Source organism: Cornus florida, unplaced genomic scaffold (genome assembly GCF_030987335.1).
Source record: "Cornus florida cultivar Cherokee Brave unplaced genomic scaffold, ASM3098733v1 CherokeeBrave_3.0.0_Hap2_Chr01, whole genome shotgun sequence".
Taxonomy (NCBI): domain Eukaryota; kingdom Viridiplantae; phylum Streptophyta; class Magnoliopsida; order Cornales; family Cornaceae; genus Cornus; species Cornus florida.
Window position 1 is genome coordinate 102,642,106 of NW_026775571.1, and position 20,973 is coordinate 102,663,078.

At 34.5% G+C, this 20,973-nt stretch overlaps 3 protein-coding genes across 4 annotated transcripts; 2 read left to right on the top strand and 1 right to left on the bottom strand.

The window, feature by feature from the left end:
* LOC132310150 (probable WRKY transcription factor 65) lies at nt 1–1,581 on the top strand. Of its 2 annotated transcripts, none has more exons than XM_059808380.1 (3): nt 1–285; nt 492–638; nt 889–1,581. In XM_059808380.1, the coding sequence occupies exons 1-3, from the start codon at nt 146–148 to the stop codon at nt 1,430–1,432; spliced, it is 831 nt and encodes a 276-aa protein (XP_059664363.1). In that variant the 5' UTR covers nt 1–145; the 3' UTR covers nt 1,433–1,581. The 2 variants fall into 2 exon arrangements, with proteins under 2 accessions (XP_059664363.1, XP_059664355.1); XM_059808372.1 differs by having other exon boundaries at nt 2–285; nt 489–638.
* Nucleotides 1,582–4,958: 3,377 nt separating this feature from the next.
* Nucleotides 4,959–12,603, bottom strand: LOC132310168 (ras-related protein RABA1d). Its single transcript, XM_059808389.1, has 2 exons — nt 12,139–12,603; nt 4,959–5,684 (listed from the first exon to the last, which is right to left on the bottom strand). Exons 1-2 carry the CDS (start codon nt 12,357–12,359, stop codon nt 5,249–5,251), a joined length of 657 nt encoding a protein of 218 aa, XP_059664372.1. The 5' UTR covers nt 12,360–12,603; the 3' UTR covers nt 4,959–5,248.
* Nucleotides 12,604–16,724: 4,121 nt separating this feature from the next.
* On the top strand, nt 16,725–17,973 carry LOC132311764 (uncharacterized). The gene is made up of 2 exons (XM_059809886.1): nt 16,725–17,488; nt 17,639–17,973. The coding sequence occupies exons 1-2, from the start codon at nt 17,195–17,197 to the stop codon at nt 17,666–17,668; spliced, it is 324 nt and encodes a 107-aa protein (XP_059665869.1). The 5' UTR covers nt 16,725–17,194; the 3' UTR covers nt 17,669–17,973.
* The last annotated feature ends 3,000 nt before the right edge of the window (nt 17,974–20,973 follow it).

Genomic DNA, 20,973 nt, shown 5'->3' on the forward strand with positions numbered 1-20,973 from the left:
TTCTACCCTCCCCCGTCTCTCTCTCTCTCTCTCTCTCTCTCTCCTCTTTCTCTCTCTCTCTCTAACCACTTTAATCATATCTGTTTCATCTAGTTATCAACGAACCAAATTGATCATCTTTAGCTTATCTGGTGTCACTTCAAAAATGGACGGCAGATTCAGCACCAACCCATTTCTAAACGACCAAGAAGACAATGAAAACTCACCGGAAAATAGTTGTGACTCCCCTACTTCCGCCATGTTTAACGACTCCAAGATCACCTCTACCTCCTCCCCTAAAAGAAGGTCAGTATATATATATATTAGTACACGATCATATTCTTATTCGTAGAAAATATGTCGATTTCAGATGTAAATATATGTATATATTTTTAATTTTTAGAAAATGATACATTATTGTTTCAAATTTTAATCTAGTTCATGTGTGTGCATGAACTAGGTGTTAAGGGTACTAAGGAGTACTAATATGCTGTGTGTATTTGTTACAGTAGGCGTGCTTTACAGAAGAGAGTGGTGTCAGTGCCTATCAGAGCTGTTGAAGGATCCGGGCTTAAGAGCGAGACGAGTGCTCCGCCGTCCGATTCATGGGCTTGGAGGAAGTACGGACAGAAACCCATCAAAGGATCTCCATATCCTAGGTAATTCTCATTTCTCTCTCTCACCCGGACACACTGTTGTTTCCGAATTTGGATTCAGTGCTGTGCAGCATCTGATTGAAACACACACTTCTTAGTATTTGTGTGTGAATCAATTTGTACAGCAGCACTCATATTGTTCTGCACTGGATCCTGGTCCGTTGTTTCGGTGTAATTCGCCGTAGGATTTAATCATAGGACACAGATAATCAGTGGTCTGATCAAATCAAAACTGTTATGATGATTTTGGCAGAGGGTATTATAGATGCAGTAGCTCAAAGGGCTGCCCTGCAAGAAAGCAAGTAGAGAGAAGCCGTGTGGACCCCACCATGCTAGTGATCACGTACTCCTGCGAGCACAACCACCCTTGGCCGGCGTCAAGAAACAATCACCACCACCACCACAACAACGCCGTTGCCGAAACCACTACCGTTGCAACTCCAACAACTACCGTAGAGGTTTCAAACTCCGACAACGAGAAGTTAACAGTCTTTGAACCCGACCCGGATGAGAAGTTCGCCAATTTAGGGTCGGACTCGTTGATCACCGGCGACGAATTCCGGTGGTTCCCGGAGCTGGAATCGACGTTTTCCACCGTGCTGGAGAGCCCAATTCTGGCGGAGGAGAGCGTGGGCGACACGGGCGCGGCGGTGGTTTATCCGATGAGGGAGGAGGAGGATTCTCTGTTCGCGGATCTGGGTGAGTTGCCGGAATGTTCGATGGTGTTCCGGCGAGGAGTGATGGAGGAGGTTCGGCGGCGGTGTGGATTGACACCCTGGTGTGGGACCACAGGATGAGATCGTTTGACACGCTCAACAAAGGCGTGCTTATCGTGCGCCTTACGACACCACAAAACTACAATTTTTCATTTTTATTTTAATAAAAATTTGCCTAGATTTCAGTGTAGTGAGCAACGAATAAATATGTCCGATTCCAATTCTGTCTTCATCTTGCTTGTAGTTAGCATCTTCGCCGTCCGTTCCCAACTGCCACCACATTTTTTATTTTATTTTTCTAAAGAATTCCCAAATTTTCAAAATTTATGGGCTGAGATCATTCACACATTTGATTATGTCACAGGTGATGCGTCTGAGTATTAGAACATAATCCCATAATATTGTAAAAAATAATCATCATCAATCATAAGTGTGATATGATTACATGTGCGAGTGATCTTGTCTCACTCACAACTATAATCGTGTGACATGATCACATATGTGAGTGATCTTGTCTGTTCACTCACAATTCCTAACTGTTATAAATTTCATGTTTTTTTGTTAGGCTACTTCAACAATTATTTTATAATTTTTAGTTAAAAGTTTATTTATTTAATAGATTTTTTTTAATTGGGATAAAAGCTATTTTTATTTTCCAAACCGAGAGGCAAACTTTTACATATATATATAATATGATTGATTCTACCCATATACTATTAGTGAGACTGTATTGCTTGTCAGCCACCTAACAACTCCATTTATGTAAGTCATGTAAAAGCTTTCCGTATCAATTTTCTTAACATGCTCTTTTGTGAACTTCCAAACAAACAAAAACATGTTGTTTTGTGTTCTACTTTTATGCTATTAACATGTGTACATATACTTATATACACCCAACTGAATCGATCAAATGTCTTTTGGTCCAGTGACTCATATTGATTTGATAATGTAACTTTGTATAAATGAATTCGTGCATCAATTAAAATGTGTCAAAAATATTTCACTAGGAAACAATCAGACACATTCTCGTCCTATTTGTTGTATTGGGTTCCAAATTATGGATAAATTAAATTTCTTTGATTAAAATGGCAGACCGACTAATATTATCATCATTCATAATGCCATCATTTGTTTAGTTTGAAAGCTACCATCTTTGCTTCACGTGTTTCTCATTGCCATTGATAAATAAATAATAATAATAATAATAATAATAATAATAACTATGAATTTATTGATTATATAACCAGTAATAATGCAATCTAAGGTCATCAAGTAACAGACTAAGGGTTCGATTTCTCATAAGAACAAAATGATTTTATGTTTTTTTAACTAAAGTAAAAAAAAATAAATAATATGACTTAAGTTGAGTCCAATACACTAATTAGATTGTTTGTTTTGTATAATTCGAGTTAAAATCAAACTCAGTTCCAAAATTACATTGACAACGACTCAAACATAACTTCCACTTTCATAACCCAACTCATCAACTCTAAATTAATTTATACAAATTTGCAAGTTAAAGCCTAAAAATAGTTATAGTACTATATTTTATAATGTGTAATCAAACGTTGAGCATATATCATTCTGTTTAAAAATTTAAGACTTAAAAGTATTTTTCTATAAAATTGTCATACTGAGACATCCTAGAGACTTGGATTGATTGAAAATTTGCAACTTGGGGAACTAATTTTATGATCGATAATCAAATGTGACAAAAACTTTACTGGCTGACTGAACCATAAAGTCAAACTTATGAAGTTCGACTTTTTAGGCATTCATAGCTGGATTTATTTGATGAGGTGTACCAATCAGATTGGTTGGTATTATATCACTGTTTCACATGATTTTCATCCAATTGCTCAACTTAGAAAGCACACGGAGAATTATCACAATCAAAGAAGTAGGTAATAGTGTGTGTGTGTGTGTGACTGTGTGTGTGTGTGTGTGTGTAATACAAGTTGTTGGTGATGAGAGCTTTAAAAATGGACCCCAAGAGGCCCATTCAAGTACGGAGTATATATTATCCATCTTGTATTATAAAGATAATTCTGTACAAGACAAAGTCAAGCGAATAACGAACTTTACGTTAAATTGTATAATTGTACTATTTATTGTTATTTTTAATTTTAATTTTTGGAGCATTTAATGGTGTTGCGCAAAATTCGTCCCCCACGTGTGACACGTACATGTCATCACATCCCATGCGAATCAATGGGTTACATCACTAGTGACAATTAACAACTCTTAATCACTTCTTTCTTATCCACTAATCGCATCGGAAACATAAATTTACAAGATAGTAATAGACAACTTCATTGATTGTGGATTATAAAGTACTGGTGTTAAGATCTAGAGTTAATAGCTTCACAAATACAAACAACCCACATGCTCTTAACAAAAGGTTAGATGACCTTTAATTTATTGCTTAAGCCAAAAAAATTCTAACTTCAAATTGCTCCAAATTTACTTGAGGTTTGTCTATTTTTGTTTTTTCATTATCATAGTGGTTTTACACTTACAAATTAGTTTTTTAAAAATTAAAATTCCCTTTATTTGGATGTAAAATATTTTATTTTTACTTTTTAGTATTTGGTTGTAATAAATATTTATGAAGGAAAAAATATTAAAACCTAATAAAAATAATATATTCATTAATTTTTGACAAATTATTTTATATATCTTGCTTAATGAACACCATGGGACACCAATAATATATATATATATATATATATATATATATATATATATATATATTATTTGATATTTTTTTAAAAAAAACAATACTAAATTCTTAAAGTTTCAGCATATAATACAGAATACAGATAGGACTTGCAAGGCAAAGATGAAATTAACATTTTATGGCATCATAATGTAGTGAGAATGAGGACACTATTAACCGTTAGATCATTAATTGGATTATGATTGAAAGGACAAACCCTTCCACATGTTTTAGTCCAAGGATGATTTAATCACTAGAAATGACTTATTGGTCAAAATATAGCAATAGTATGGAATGTGAAATTCACAGGGACTTGTTTTTTTGGTTCATCTTCTAACGGAAAATAAAAATCTCCATCAATTTTTTATGGTGGTGTCACACCTCTTGTCACATTCTGTAATTCACCACCGGCAATCTTACATGCATAGGGCAATTATTGAAAAATTTACGCCCCAAGAGGATTTGAATAAATGTTCTTGACTAGGTTTACAATTCAATAAGACCTTGAATTGGCGCAAACCTCAAATTTGCATACATATCCATGGCTCTCCAAGCACAATTTAGGTTGCCCCAAATGATCTTGCCAAAGTTGAATATTTCAGTAAACCACGCAGATAAAGAGATTAAAGAAGTAGAAGTATCAATCAACCGATCAAGTTTCGCTTTTTTAGACTAACAACAACTGTTCCTGAACATGCCCAACTGCAATGAAAGTTCGTTTTGGACTTCATAGTTAAGAATCACACAAATAAAGCCAAGGTCCCAAACATCAACCAGACGACTAATTAGGTCAAACCGGAGCTTGAATGGATTTTGAAAATTTTGGACAGCAAGTTTATCAGAGGTGTGTCTCAGTTCAGAAGCATGGTTGGGATAAACCAAGGCAAATTCAAATCGAAGACGTCTGAAATGGCATTTATATCAAACAAATTGCGTAAGAATTTAAGCACAATCTTACCAGCTGAATGAAAACAACACATATAACAACATCCTGTGTCTAATCAAGCAAGCTCTGCATTCATGCAAAAAATAACAGCCTTGGTCGAAAAAAATTCTAAGATATCTCCTAATGTAGTAGGCCTTTTGAGAAAATTCTACACAATCATGGTGTACACAGAAACAGATGCTGCAAACAAACAAGCCGCATCTATTAACGCGAGTGAATTCAGTTGAAAACCCTAGGTTGAACAGCACCCACCTTTCTTCACTGCAGACACATCTTTACCAACATCAATTTTCTCTCCTTGGGAGGGGACAGCCGAAGCATTTCCATCATCACCCGCCTCCATGGCCTTCTTGCTCACAATGCGATAGATCTGAGTAAGAACTTCAGAGAAGGCATTGTCCACATTAGTGGCTTCCAGTGCAGAAGTTTCCATGAAGTAGAGTGATTCCCTCTCAGCAAATGACTTTCCATCCTCAGTTGAAACTGCCACAAGGTGTCGAAGATCTGATTTATTACCAATGAGCATGACTACGATGTTTGGGTCCGTGTGATCCCTCAACTCCCTTAGCCACCTTTCAACATTTTCGAATGTAGAGTGCCTGGTGACATCATACACAAGCAGTGCACCAACAGCACCCCGGTAATAAGCACTAGTGATGGCACGGTACCTGCAAGCTCAAAAGTGACAAGAAGCTGTGACAACTAAATAAGAAACTGAAGTTCCTAACATGATATGATAGAATTTTCAACAATCCAGTAGGATTTACTATAATAATCAGGTAAGAGAAAAAGAAGTTTCCTAAATGCAACAAAAACATAATGATTTGTCCAAATAAGTGTAAATAGAAACTAGGAAATAATGTTATTCATCTACTATTAAACTTGTTCAATACCCAGCAAGAAATCATATCATGATCGTCTCCATGCCACAAAGTCCACGTGGCATTGTCATATTACTTTAACCAAGATTTACTATTTTGGAATAACTGCAGGGTCTATTGTTCCAATAACACTCCATTAGTTAGGACACCATACCATTTCAAGCTATTGACAAATCCTTTTACTAATCCATTTAAAATTGTGTAAATCTTATCCACCAAATTGTGTAATAATAGTAACAAAATATGCACAAAAAAAAAAAAAAAAAAAATCAAAAATCAAAAATCAAAAATCCATATCCAATCAAATTAATAAAGGAAAAGAAAATGGAAAAGAAATTAGACAAAATTCCTTCAGTAAATAACTTAATCTGAGCTGAGAACACACGTCTATAATATTTAAATCTCATCTGAAACCAGAATCAAATTATTGCAGGTAAAAACCACAAGTGCTTATATCAGATCTAAAGAAGCAACCATTGAGAGGCCAGTATAGTGCTCCTAGCTGGAACTGAAATGTGTGGCAAAGCAACTTATGGTTTTATTGCATGGAGTACACCAGACACTGTCCAGCCAATAGCGCTGACTCATCCATAAAGAAACAATCCATTGGAGAATACTTTCATAATGATTTGAGAGTTAGTATGCCATTCCTTCTTCCAAAGTAGTAATAAACTAAGAGGGCATAATGCTTTATATAATAATGTCACTAGCAAATAGAGTAATACGATGTGCACTTGCAGTACTGAACTAGGAGTGATGGAGACTACATAATTGGGCGATGAAACAGCAACAATGATGGGAACACAATGGAGTGCTGCAAAGTCATGATATCATGTAAATGGTGTAAGCCCATAAGGAGTTGATAAATGGAGAGAAATTGAGTGGAGGATGCAATTCAAGGTCAAAAGAACAGTTTGTGCAATAAAGCTCTTGAGGTATAGGAATTGTGTGGAGGCCGTGGCGGTGCGGTGGGTTGATGGGGTTGTGTTTTACTGGCTTCAATCTATCGAAATTACTTAAGTTCAAATATGCTGTATAGAAAGCTCAAGAAACTTACTGTGCTAAAAACTTATCGTTGACATGTAACTTTTCCAACAAGATACTATTGTGAAGAAATATAAAACTGACTTCAACAGTAGCAATATACTGCAACTTAAATGTTAAGAAATGCAAAACTTTTTTGCACCCCATTATTAACTTCCCATACTTCAGTTCGGGACCGCAATGCGCGTGTATTGTGGAGTACAAGAAGCTACAAGTAAGTCCAAATAACATTACTCTTAAATAAAGGTTAAATCATGGCAGAAATAAAATCAATGGTAACCAATTCAAAATTTTGTATAATCATGCATGCCGTCATACTGCTTTAAGAAGGAAAGGTCAAACAGAATGTTTTGTCTGACATACATAATGACTAGCAACATTCATGGATTTTAGCAGTGTGCCATCTATCACCACAAAATTCAGCTGCATATCAACCGATACCCTTTCAACTCCAATTTCCTTTTTTGAGGAAAATTCCCCATAGTTCAAGTAAAGAAGTGATGGACCCCCTCTGCAGTAACACATATAGATAGAATGGGAAAGGGAACAGGGACAAGAAAGAGACACAGAGAGATTGCAATTACTAAACATATTTAAGGGGAAAATAAACATAAATGAACTCAACTCAAGATCTATACAAAGTGAGGCATTCTTATAGCCGGCCCTAAATATCTTTCCAGTAATACCCATGATAAGTGCTGAAATATGCACATTTCAGCCCCTAATCTTGGGTATAATAGAACCTTTATCTATCTTTATTTTCCCGTTTTAGTCTAAATTTGTTTTATTGTCGATTTCAGATTAATAAGGCTTAAACGGGCTAAATCCAGTACATTAAAGTCTTTTTGAAGTCAACCAAACTGCAGCGAAGAAGAAAAAAACACAAAAAAGCCAAAAGCAGAAGTAGGATCGATCCTGGAAAAATAGGATCGATCGTGGGAAAAGTAGGATTGATCGTGGCAGAAATAGGATCGATCGTGAATCGCGCAGTGCTGTTATAAAGTCAGATCTACAGCTCATTTGTGCCCAACTCAGGCTGTGCTTGAAAGAGGAGATCCTTGGGACAAGTTCTGACCATCCAAGAGCCAAAAATCGAGCATATATGAAGGATTAAGCCTCGTTTGGATGAGGATGCGGATTGGAGTTGATGAGAAGCCATGCTTTGAAGACTTTATCTCTCTAGAAACCCTCTCTTCCACCACTGAAGACCTTGGGCTGTGCTTGGAGATGGGGACTGGAGCATCGATGTTCATCTTCATCATCTCTATGGCTACCAATTTCTTCTCTTAGGGCTTGGATTAAGCTCTAAGCCAAGTGTTGTATTATTTGTCTTTAAATTTGGGGATTATTTGTGTAGATTGTTTAACCTTGCGATTTATCTTTGGTTGTATCGAGATTAGTTATGTATTTAATTCTTTCATTAGTCTTCATATGATCTTTACATTGTCTTATGCATTGATTGTGGTTGATTAATCTCAACATCTTTACTTCTTGTAGTTGTGTGAATGATGGTTAAACAATGGTGCTTAATTGATGTAGTTGCAATTGGTTTGATAGTCCATGCTTAGATTTGATAGATTGTACTACTAGTGTAAAAGTAGGTAGGTAGACAATTCATGCTTAGATTTAATGGGTTATGCTTATTGATGCAATTTACATATCTTCTTGACCATGATTGTATGCTTGTAGCCACAATTCCATTATTGCATAATTAAATTGATGTAGTTGCAATTAATTTGATAGTCCATGCTTAGATTTGATGGGTTGTACTACAAGTGTAAAAATAGGTAGGTAGACAATTCATGCTTGGATTTGATGGGTTATACTTATTGATGCAATTTACGTATCTTCTTGACCATGGTTGTGTGCTTGTAGCTACAATTCTTTTATTGCCCAAGTACTTTTCCCAATTTGATTGCAATGGTACATTTACAAGGCCAAAGGTGGAGTCCATGACCTAAGTATCTATATCTCCATTCCGTAATCCATTTATCATTTATTTTATTTGCATCTATTATTTTGTTTAGTTTAATTAGGATTTTAAACAAACTATCTTTTCTACAAAATCACTTGTTCACTAATTTTAAATTATCTCAAGCCGTTGGTCCCTATGGACGATCCCTTCTCACTATACTTAACGTATATGTGTTAAGTGGCATTTATAAATGTAAAAGTTGATGCCCATTTGACATTGCAAATATAACACATTTTTGTGGTACACACCAAAGTCGCATCACCACCACTTGATCAACCAAAGATATTTAAAGCCCAACTATCAAGCCACTTTTCAGCCGTTGGTGCCGTTACCGGGGCTGAAAAGTTTTTGATAGTTAGGCTCTAAATATCTTTCCAGTAATACCCATATCGAAAAATTACCACGAAATAACTGAAAATCCACCCTAATATGACGGTGCCACCACCACAATACCCACTTCTTACCAAACAACCAGAGGCACCAATAAAATTTAGTTTAAAAAATTGCTAAGGTTTCCAGAAATACAGTGAACAAAATTCAATACATATTGATCCCATGGTTCAAAGTCTCACCCGAAACCACAACGCCTCGAGTCATCTCAATATCGCTGGTCTCTGAAACAAAAATATGATAGCACGACAATGTTGTCTGGCACTGAATCACAAGGCAAGTCGCTGGTCTCATCCAAGAGTGCAAGATGTCTCATGGGATATCTTACGATATCATGACAATTCAGTCGAGACAATGTCTCACTTATGCAATATCCAGTACCCAACAAAGCTGGGTAATATAGGTAATCTTATCTTAAAAAATCAATTGCTACCAAGCCACTCAAATTTCAGGAAGGAGTTCTCCTTTCCCAAATCTTCAAATTAAGTCGCTGTCCTTCTCCAACTATCAAATACCAAATAATTGCTGGTTTATGGTCTTCATACTTGAGATTATTTGACAAAATAAAATATATGGTTTTTACTTGTACTCAAATTATTTAGATGTGACGGTTCCAGATGTTAAAACCTCAACTCAAGATCTATGCTACTACTGCCACTGTTGAATCCCTTACTAGAGAGGATGGCAGTAGTCTTTTTAAGAGTGTCAGCTAGTAATGCTCTGACCAGAACAGATAAGATTTAGGGCCGCCATTTTTTCTCTTTTATTTCGTTCTTCTTGTTTGCCTGCTTTGATTAGGATTCCAAATCATCAGATCGCTCATCTATCTCATTGGCCCACTCCCATAAGAGAAATACCAGCACAGGCAGGAAGGGAAGTGTGAGGCATCCTTGTAGCCGGCTCTAAGTATCTTCCAGTAACACCCATATCGAAAACAACCACCAAATCACAGAAAATCCACCCTAATACGACCACATCAACACCACCACAATACCCACCCCTTACCAAACAACCAGACGCACCAATAAAATCTAGTTTAAACAAAAAATCTGCTAAGGTTTCCAGAAACATAGTGAAGAAAACCCAATACATATTGATAAGGTTTCCAGTGAACAAAACCCAATACATATTGATAAGGTTTCCAGTGAACAAAACCCAATAAAATATGATAGCACGACAATGTCATCTGCCAGGCTGGCATTGAATCACAAGGCAAGTCACTTATCTCATCTGAGATAATGCTGCCATGCAAAATGTCTCACTGGATATCTTACAATATCATGACAACTCAGTCGAGACAATGTCTCACTTATTCAATGTCCAGTACCCAACAAAGCTGGGTCTTCTAATCTTTCTAAAAAAATCAGTTGCTGCTCAAGCCACTTAAATTCCAGGAAGGTGTTCTCTTTTCACAAAGTTTCCAATTAAGTCACTGTCCTTCTCCAACTATCAAATACCAAATAATTGGCGGTTTATAGTCTTGATACTTGAGATTCTTTAACAAAATAAAATAGCTATGGAATTTACTTATACTCATTATTTAAATGTGACGGTTCCATACAGTTTTTTTTTTTTTTTTGGATAAGTAAAAACGGTTCCATACAGTTTTTATATTTTATATTTTATAAATAAAATAAACAAAGACTTAAACCATTTGATCTGTGTAGATTGATGGCATTCTTAATAAGATAAAACTAGGAACGACGTTCCATATATATTTATCATTCATCAAATTTGTAATATGATACTAAAGTGTCTATAAAATAGAGTCATTTCTCTCCCAGACACTCAAATTCTTAATAGGAGTTCCTTTGTCACCAAATCTTCATATAATAAGCTACCTTCCTTCTCCAACCATCAATTACTATATAATTGTTAGTTTCTTAGGCTTGCTACAAGAATTTCTCTAACAAAAGAAAGTATGCATGATTTTCACTTGTATATAGATTATCTAATGTGCATTTATATATTAAAAAACAATATGTTGCAGATCTAGATGTTTGATCTATAAAGCATTAGAAATGTGCAATGCACTGTAAAGTGTACTTGAAACAAAACTTAGTGTATGCACAAACCTCCAACAAACCATACCAATCAAGATCGCAATCTTTGGCAAATATCTCACATAAACAATGTGCACCAAGAAGGTGCAACAGTTTTATATGACCAATTTAGATATGGGTACAGACTGTCCTCATGGGATGTAAAAATACAGCAGTCCAGAAAAAAGACTCCAAACGTTTCACCTCATTTTCTCAATTCATTGTCAAGTTAATGGGAACAACCTCAATGAATCACAGACAGCTCAGAAAACAAGCAGTAGAAAACCAGGATCTATTAGTTCATCAAATAAATCCAAGCTTGATCTACCTCCAATCAATGTTTTTCTAAGTACCTACCCCTAGTAAAATCTACTTTCTACCAAAGCACAGAGGGAATTACCAACAGTGCACCAGATCAAAAACCATTTTCAGATCAAAATCAGAGAAACCCATTATTGCATCCAAACAACCAGATCTCTTAGAACCGAATCCCAGATCATTGATACACCTAAACCCTAACCTTAGACCTGCTAAAATCACCAAACAAATAGTACCCCCATAGATCCTAAATTCCTAATAGAAGATCAACCAACATAGCATTCATGTCTTCACAAATAAGCTAAACCCAGATCATAATACCAAAATTCATGGGGAAAAACAAATACCCTCAAAGAGAAACAACCAATAAAGCATTTACAGTTTCACAGGCACACAAAACCAATACAGTATATAAATAAAATTAGAAAAAAAAAAAAAAAAAAAAAAAACAGAAGAATTGGGAGAAATTCACCTTTCTTGACCAGCAGTATCCCAAATCTGAGCTTTGATAACCTTGCCATCAACATTCAAGCTTCTGGTGGCGAACTCAACACCGATTGTGGACTTGGATTCGAGGCTGAACTCATTCCTAGTGAACCTAGAAAGCAAATTGGACTTGCCAACACCCGAATCTCCGATCAGAACCACTTTGAAGAGGTAGTCATAGTCATCTTCGGCTCTGTATCCAGCCATCACTCCAAACACTACTACTCTCTCTCTCTCTCTCTAACAATATAAAGATGTACAGTATATAATTCTTTTACAGTTGTTCCGTTAAATGGAGGTGGGGTTTGCAAAAGGGAATGGAGAGGTGGGTTGCAGTTGTTAAGATGTTTCTCTCTCTAAACTTTCTCCTCCGGTCTTTTGACCGAAAGGAAAGCTGGAAATGGTAGAGACCGCTGTCTGCTCGGCTGGATTCGTAAAGTGGAAAGGCGTTTGTGTTTTTCTCTCCAATTGGGTTTTTAGGAAATTGTTTGTGAAAGGACTTAAATGGCCTTCGTTTTCTTGTACAAAGTTCAATTTTCTCATTTGAGTGGTGGGAAATAAGGGTAATTTAGTCACTTAAAATGGTGGTGATTATGTTGGTGTTGGGCGTTCAATTTTTTTATTCAAGAAAAAAAAATAGGACAAATTATAGTTGCAAATTTATCTAATGATTTATGATAATTTTTCTCTTTTAGTTTTTGTGTTTTATTTTTATTTTTATTTTTATTCAATCTTACTCGGTCTAGGAATGACTTACTCGGTCTAGGAATGACAATTTACCCTACGAGAACAGGTAAGTTTGGGATGAGGGTGTAACGACTCGAATAAATACCAAAATAATAATAAAAATTTATAAAAATTTCGACATGACTTCCGCAGAAAATGCCTCTAAACAATCTATTGAAATACAAAAAATAAATACAATGGCCTCACTGGGCCTTAAATTTAACATATCCTGTCCCAACGCAATATACATATATTATATCACATCTCCAAAGTGACTACATACATACAAAATCCCATTCCTCCATCTCATCCAACAAGGAACATACTTTGGTTACATCAAGTTACAGTCCAAAAAGCGTAGTTAGAATTTAAAAGTCCATGACTTATAACATTATACTAATTAAACTAAAGTTTTACGAGTTAGTTAATATTACATTTACAAAATATTATAGAGTTTTAATACAAAAGATAGCAAAAAATAAAAAATAAAATAGGTCTCCGTGCTCGTCTAAAATCGTGGTGGATCGTTGTCCGCCACCTCTTTTCCATGTCCTGAAAAATATTAGAAATAATGGGGTGAGCATAAGCTCAGTAGGAAGTGTCTAAGACACACTTCTTATATCTCCGTGAATCCATACAATGAATAGATAAAAAAGTGAAAGGGATCATGCTATAAGGAAACACACACTCTCAAATACAATAACAAGTATGTAACAAATACCACCCAATCACAAGTTTACCACAATGTCATGAAGTGCAATATGCAAATGTTACTCCCCATTTTTCGAAACATTTCCGTTTCAACTTCCAAAACCGTTAGTGTAATCCGACCCAAGGCACCTTCAAGGCGTCACGAATGGAGGGTTGACTAACTATCCACGACCACAAGGCACCTCCAAGGCGTCGCATCCGGCCTAGTTAGCTCAACCATGATCCCTTCTAGACTACACTAACACCACGGACCACTAGGCGCCTCCTAGGCGTCCGGTTTTCGCAAACTCCTTTAAAAAAAAATATTTTCCCCAAAATAATTTCGTTTGTTCAAAAAAAACATTTTTTTTCCCCCTTTCTCTTTCCCAATGAATGCATGAATGCGCATGCTTCAATTTATCAATTCAACCATAGGCTTTCATACATTCCATTTACATCATCATCACAATTTAATAGAAATTTATAAGCATTCATTTCTTTTATTTATTTATTTATTTATTGACCATAGCATCATTTTCTTTCAAAGCAATAAATAAATAAATAAACACATGATCTTAGGACGTACAACATGTCAACACCAAACATGCTCAATCACCGTAATAAATCTAGTCATATATATGAATTCAAATAATACATGGAACACATTTAGCATTTTAGTTAAACATGCTTCAACCACAAACTAGATAATCAAAATTAGCATGCTTAGGATTAAATTTAAGGGGCAAAATTCACAAAAAGAGCTAAGAAGTTGTAGATTAGAACACCCCTACCTCAAATTGATGAAAACCCCCAATTTGAGCCCAAGAACTCTAGAATTTTGAACTCCCTAGAGTGCACCAAATGATGATTGGCTCCTATCAAATTAACGGGCTCGACGAGCTCAACAACTTTCTTCACAATGTTCTACCAAAATCCAATTGGTGAAGATGAGATCAAAGCTTAAAATTACAAAAAGAGAAAAAGAAAAGAGATGCCGAGAGAAGGCCGGAAGCAGAGAGAGAGAGAGAGAAATATATGTCTGCATAATGGCCTTATGGCCTTTAGTCATGTTTTTAAGTTATTGGTGGGGCTCACCTACTTTTGAAAAAAAATCTTAACTTTAATATATATACATATACATATATATAAGCATAACTATTATAGAGGGAGAGGGGAGGTCACCTCGCCCTACTAAATTATACGTATTTTATTAGTATATATAATTATCTCTAGAAATTTTAGATCACATTCACTCACTTTTTTAACTGTTTTAGAGAGTGACATAGCCCTACAAAATAAAAATGTTCATACCCTTGAATTTTATATTAAATTATTGATTGCCCAATTTTTTTGAATTTTTTCAATAGTTATATAATTATATTTAAGAGAAAAAATATAAAATGTAGAGAAATTTTGGAACTAAACGAGACGGGTGGGTGCTCGTGGGGGTGAAAAAGTAAAACGGAGTGGGGATAGTGTGGAAAGGCCTCCTGTTTAGGAGGTTTTGGGCAGGGAAGGGGTAGAAGCTTCTAAACGGTTGCAAGAGTGAGGAAAGATATACTTGTCCAAAACTGTCCTGTTGTCATCACTAACGCCATCTGCAATAGGCTCGCGGAAGCCCAATTTCCGCGAGCCAAGGGCCTGTTGGGCGCACAACGCCATTGCTAAAATGGTGGGCTCTATTTTTGCTAGCGAGCCGGCTCACGCGAACCACCCCGTGATCGCTGCACTTTTTTTTTTTTTTTTTTATTTGCTGCAAAATGGCGCCGTTTTTGGTTGCCTGTTTTGTCTTATGCTATGCCTATTGGAACAGTGGCCAAATAGTGCAGAATTATATTTTTTTTAAAAAAAACCCCAAATATATGTTATTTTGAGCTCTTTTTTTTTAAAAAAATTAAAATAAAATTCAAACAATAAAAATATATATTGTTTAGGCATTGTTTATCGAAAAAAAAATTATTTGGGCCAAAAATAAATTTAAAAAGCTTCTTCTTTTTTTTTTCCCCTTAAAATTTGTTTTTTATTTTTTTGCTTTAAATTTAAAATATGTACCACAAACTATTTGGCCGACACAAATAGTGCCTTAATGGCTATAATTTTTAAAAATATATATATATATATATTTTTGGTAACTTTTGTAAAAAAAATAATTAAAATTACAAATTCATCTACTTATTTCCATAGGATTTTGTAATCCTTATTTTCTTATTCCAATTCATTATTTTTAATCCTTATAAATATAGACATTACGAATATAACCGTTTAGGAAAAGTTTTTTAAAAAAAAAAAGTTAAAAAAAATTTAATTTTAATTTTTTATTATTATTATTATTTTAGAGCGAAAATTCGAAAAGCCTGATAGAGTGCATGTTTCTGGAGAGCGAAAACTACTAACGTGACTCTTGGAATTGCTGACGTGACTCTTGAAAAAGCTAATGTGATATTTTTAGAGAGCCAAAATCCGGAGAGACTAGTGCAGATTGTCTAACACGGGTACATTTTATGTTCTCCAAAAAATAAAATAAAATAAAATAAAATACGTAGTAAAAAAAAATTGAAGTGATGGGAATCGGGGAATGTGAAGTGAATGGGGCATGCCCTGTAGCCTCCTCTTTGAAGCCCGGCCCAGCCGGCAACCCTGCTTAAGATGGGCCCTAGTTCTGGGCGGCCATAACTGGAAATTGAAATTTTCTATTCCCCTGGCTAATTGAACAACTAAGAATAGAACCCAACTTTTATAGGCAAAGCCCAAGAGCTCAACCCAATTAAATGGGCCCAATAAAACATATAAATAACCGAATTATAAATAAGATAAATTGCCAGAATAAAATCAAAATAACTAACTAGGCCACTAACATAAAAATAAATAGGTGCAACAGAAAATCATACAATAAAGAAGTTTTAAAAATTCTCAAATTCTCAACAGTTGAGTGGGCTTTATTTTTAATTGGCAACCATAAAGGAAACTAACAGGATAATAAATCATTATTCAATTTCACCTTTTTTGCTAATTGTAATTGCTTTGAAGAGGGCCTCTCATTGATTATTTTCACTCTCAAGTACTGATATTGACATCCAATATTTTGTGGTGAATTGTCTAACTCAATAATTTTTAATTGACTATTTATACTAAATACATCTTCTTTAATTTTTAATTGACTATTTATACTAAATACACCTTCTAATTTGTTATATAATTGACCAATTAAAATAGTAGGCCTACCAATTCACTGCAACTATTCGGTGCAAGAACCATTTCCTTTTCTCTCTCATTATCATCCAAAATATGTATGTATAAAAATATATAAATAAATTAATTAACTTTTGAAAGTTGAAAAAAAAAAATGTTAGCTAAAAAAAAAGAACATGTTTCTTTAATTTTAGGTCATGATATTGATACACCAAAATTTAGGCTCCAATCATGCTACCCATGTTCACTCCATGATTGCATACAGCCATACACGTCTTTATCACATTCTTCTGACCTTCACATTCTTCCTAGCTGCTAAGTAAGTCCAATGTTTGTCTCTTACTCAAATCTCACCTATCCCAATCCCAATCCCAATCTTCTTCACAATATTGTTATCTTCTGAACTTTGTTCAAACCTAATAATAATAATAATATCAATGTCAATCTCTGAAATCTCAACTTCACCTTCACCTTCACTTTCATGCCCTGAGGCCTCTCCTCTGAGGGTCCAATTGGTGTCCAAGTCTGTATCAGAGAGACTACTTGTTAAATTCTCTGATGTCTCTGAATTTGACTTTGATTATTCTCAGAGTGGATTGTGGTCTCCTCCGATTCAACGTCGCGCTTTCATGAGCTCACCGGGCAAAATATTCACCCAAGATGAGATGCTCGCAAAGCTTAGAAAAGTTCTTGAAGCACGCAGTCGAAGAAGATACAAAGTTTGTTTCAATGTATGGACCTCCATTCTCTTAATTAATTCCTAGTTTATCAAGTTCTTGAGATATATATATATATATATACACACATTATACACACACATGAATTTACAGTCTCTCTGTTTTGAGTATGATATATGATACATGTAACTCTTTGCTATGCAGGTATTTTGGTGCTCTCCAAAGAAATGCTGAATTTAAGCTTGTAACCTTATTTTCATTATGGTATTTAGGTATATATATATATATATATTTTTGGCTATTGTAAAAATTCATTTCTGGACAGAATATACATGGGAAATGCATATATTTATAGGCTGCGTTTGCTGCTTCTTCACTTTTTTATCTTTCTTATTGTGTCCATGTCTTAAATTGAATTATGCATATCTCTACTTGCCTAACTTCTGAAAAAGTAATTCAACTAGTAGTTTTTTTTTTTTTTTTTTTTTTTAACAGAGAATGTAAACTACATTCCAGCAGTAATTTTTACTTTAGTTATATATCTTTGTGTGTGTCTATAATTAATGCAATACAGTGGGCAGACAATTGAATTTTTGAATGTTTCTCAAACTCTATAAAGTGAACAAGCATATGTAATTCACGTAGGATGTCAAGTGTTGCAGTCCTTCTGTACATGTCAACAGAATTGTTTGGGCTTAAAAACCAAGATGCAACATGCTAAAAAATATTTATGAATTCAAGGCACATCATTATACATAAAAATAACAGTATAGAATCATTATACACGTAAGCTTGCTGAGATAACTTCATATATGGTTTCACCCTTTCTTGTGAAAATGTTCTTTTTATCCTCTTTAATTTTATAGAAGTAATGGACATACACAACCCATCATATAACTGAAAATAGGTTAATATGCAGCGCATGTCTCACCGAAGAGAAAGAGATAATTATACTTATCTTGCTTGTAGATTGCCTTCTTGTAATTTTAAAAATAACAATGACTTCCCTTGTCAGTATTGATTTCGACCTGAATGTGTAAAATGACTATTATTGTCATTATATTTTTACTGAGTATTGAACGTCTAGACAAATTAACATTTTTAAGTTTTTTAAAGTCACTCTTGGATTTTAAATGAATTTTAAGTGTGACATTAGTACACAAAAGTGTCAAATATTATGATAAAAGAGATTACTATTACTTAAACCTTAGCCGAATGGAAGATTAGTGTCATATTTGAAATTAAAGAGATCTTTGTTATTTAAATAATTCACAAGAGAAATTTAAAAAATAAATAAAATTATCTAAGTACAAACCTCACATTCGTCAGATGTACTCTCAAACCGCGGTATCATTGTCACTTGACATTTTGTCATTACACTGTAGCAAAGAAACCTACACCAGTCGCCAACAGTGACGGTGACTTTTCATATTAAATTTAAATTTCCTAAATTTTGAAGAGTTACTGTGTTAGGCATGTTATGACTATTTATATATAAACAATGTTGAAATATATACACATATATATATATATAAACAATGTTATTCCGATCTACTATACTAGTCCAGGCATATACAATTCATATAACTTTTGCTTTTTAAACCATGTCAATAAATAAATAAAATCATGTCAGCTCTTTTGTGTTGCTTGTTTTCTTTGGGTTGCTGTCGTACAAAAAAAAAAATCATGTCAATAAATAAAGTACTTATTATAGAAATTATAATTATTACATATATAATTCTTTCTTTCTCCATTAATGGGTTAGTGACCTAACCTTATTAGAAGGGCGAGGTTCAAATATCGGAAAAAATTATATAAGGAGGAAAAAAAAAAAAAAAAGTGTTTAAATATACTGAATGTGATTTTTCAAGGACAAGTTAGCAAACGCTTTTAGAGTGAGGCACATAATTAAAGAATTGATCCCACAAGCTTCAAAACTACAGGTCCAAGTTACATGTTTTTCTTCTTCAATCATGAACACTGGCCCCAACACACAATGTTTGTATAAACTCACACACACAAACGTGTGGGTGTCTACCACCATTGGAATCTAAAAATTTTGGAAGGAACAAAAGGGAATAACTAGTCTGCACAAGGAAGGCAGTGGATTAGGCACCAATCTGTCCTCACTCTAGCTACAAGTCGACAATCTGCATGTATCGCCCTTTCCTATGACCAGCAGGTGCAGCCATGCCTAGTCCACATCCTCCTCAATCCACTTGTTCTTTCAAATACTACCAAAATGGCTGTTTATATATATTTAAAATAAAATAAAAAGTGTTTGTTGTTAATTAAAAGTTATATAGTGAAAAATCCCATCTATCCAATCACTTCTTTAATAAATATGAGACGTCATGCACGTCAATATATATTCATAGAAAATAGGACAACTTTAATTAATTCATACGAGAGAGGGCTGAGGTTCTAATGATGTCCTTAATATCTCTGATATCATGATTATGTCAATAGTTATTTATTTAAAATTAGTTAAATTTATCTGACTGTTGAATTCCCTATCAGTACTCTATATTCATTTATATAGAAAAAGAAAGTGAATTCTTATTTGATTCTTAATTGCGAAAAAAAAAAGAGTTTAATCTAATTATATAGAATTAGAACAATTAATGTTCCTCAATCCCCATAGACATGACATAAAACCACAACAGAGCCTTGGTTAACACTCCTGTAAAGTATCTAACCAATTATGAGGACCAAATATCCTGAAAAAGACAAATATTCTTTACTCTTTACATGTAGACTAATAATGGCTTGGATTTCACCCGTTAGCTTACCTTAATCATATATTCTTCTAGGAATATTTTTGTGATGGATATTCTTATAGTTTTTACTCTCATATTTCCAAACAAATTCATCCTGAGCAAGTTTTATATATATATATACATATATATATAGAGGACTGATAATTACACACCTTCAACAGTTGCAGATGTGATTGGTTAAAAAAGTAACTATATTAATATAGTATTTCTATTTTTATGGAGCATTAAAATCTTATTTTATAAGATAATATTACCCTCTTTAGTTTTATTGACTAATATTCTTTCTTCTCTTTCGTAGGGATGGCAATGGGGCAGTTTGGGGCGGGTTTTCCATTCCCCATCCCCGCCCCCGCCCCCGCCCCCGTTTAATTTTGGTGCCCCCAAAATCGCCCCATAATCAGTTAATTTTTTGCTTCTAATCCTCGTAACCGCCCCCGCCCCACTTGCCCCGCCCCCGCCCTATAACCGATTATATTTTTATTTAAACACAATCATAGCACATGTACACATATATATACATATATATATATATATATATATAGAAGTGTTAAGTGTAGGGTTTTCAATATAGAGAGAGAAAGAGAGAGTGAAGGTTAATTTGGTAAATATATTAACATGGTAGATAAATTAATAATTTAAAATATTAAACGAGACGGTTATGGGGCGGGTATGGGCAGGGATCTTAGTCCCTCGCCCCGCAACAGGCCGGTTTTTTTTTTTTAACTCCCATCCCCACCCCATTTAAGTAAACGGTTCTCC

What these genes read in the sequence shown, in the direction of transcription:
- LOC132310150 (XM_059808372.1), top strand. Translation starts at nt 146, where the DNA reads ATGGACGGCAGATTCAGCACCAACCCATTTCTAAACGACCAAGAAGAC. An exon ending in ACCTCCTCCCCTAAAAGAAG is followed by an intron (nt 286 to 488) that starts GTCAGTATATAT and finishes TATTTGTTACAG; the next exon opens with TAGGCGTGCTTTACAGAAGA. An exon ending in AAAGGATCTCCATATCCTAG is followed by an intron (nt 639 to 888) that starts GTAATTCTCATT and finishes TGATTTTGGCAG; the next exon opens with AGGGTATTATAGATGCAGTA.
- LOC132310168 (XM_059808389.1), bottom strand. Translation starts at nt 12,359, where the DNA reads ATGGCTGGATACAGAGCCGAAGATGACTATGACTACCTCTTCAAAGTG. An exon ending in GATACTGCTGGTCAAGAAAG is followed by an intron (nt 5,685 to 12,138) that starts GTGAATTTCTCC and finishes TTGAGCTTGCAG; the next exon opens with GTACCGTGCCATCACTAGTG.
- LOC132311764 (XM_059809886.1), top strand. Translation starts at nt 17,195, where the DNA reads ATGTCAATCTCTGAAATCTCAACTTCACCTTCACCTTCACTTTCATGC. An exon ending in GATACAAAGTTTGTTTCAAT is followed by an intron (nt 17,489 to 17,638) that starts GTATGGACCTCC and finishes TTTGCTATGCAG; the next exon opens with GTATTTTGGTGCTCTCCAAA.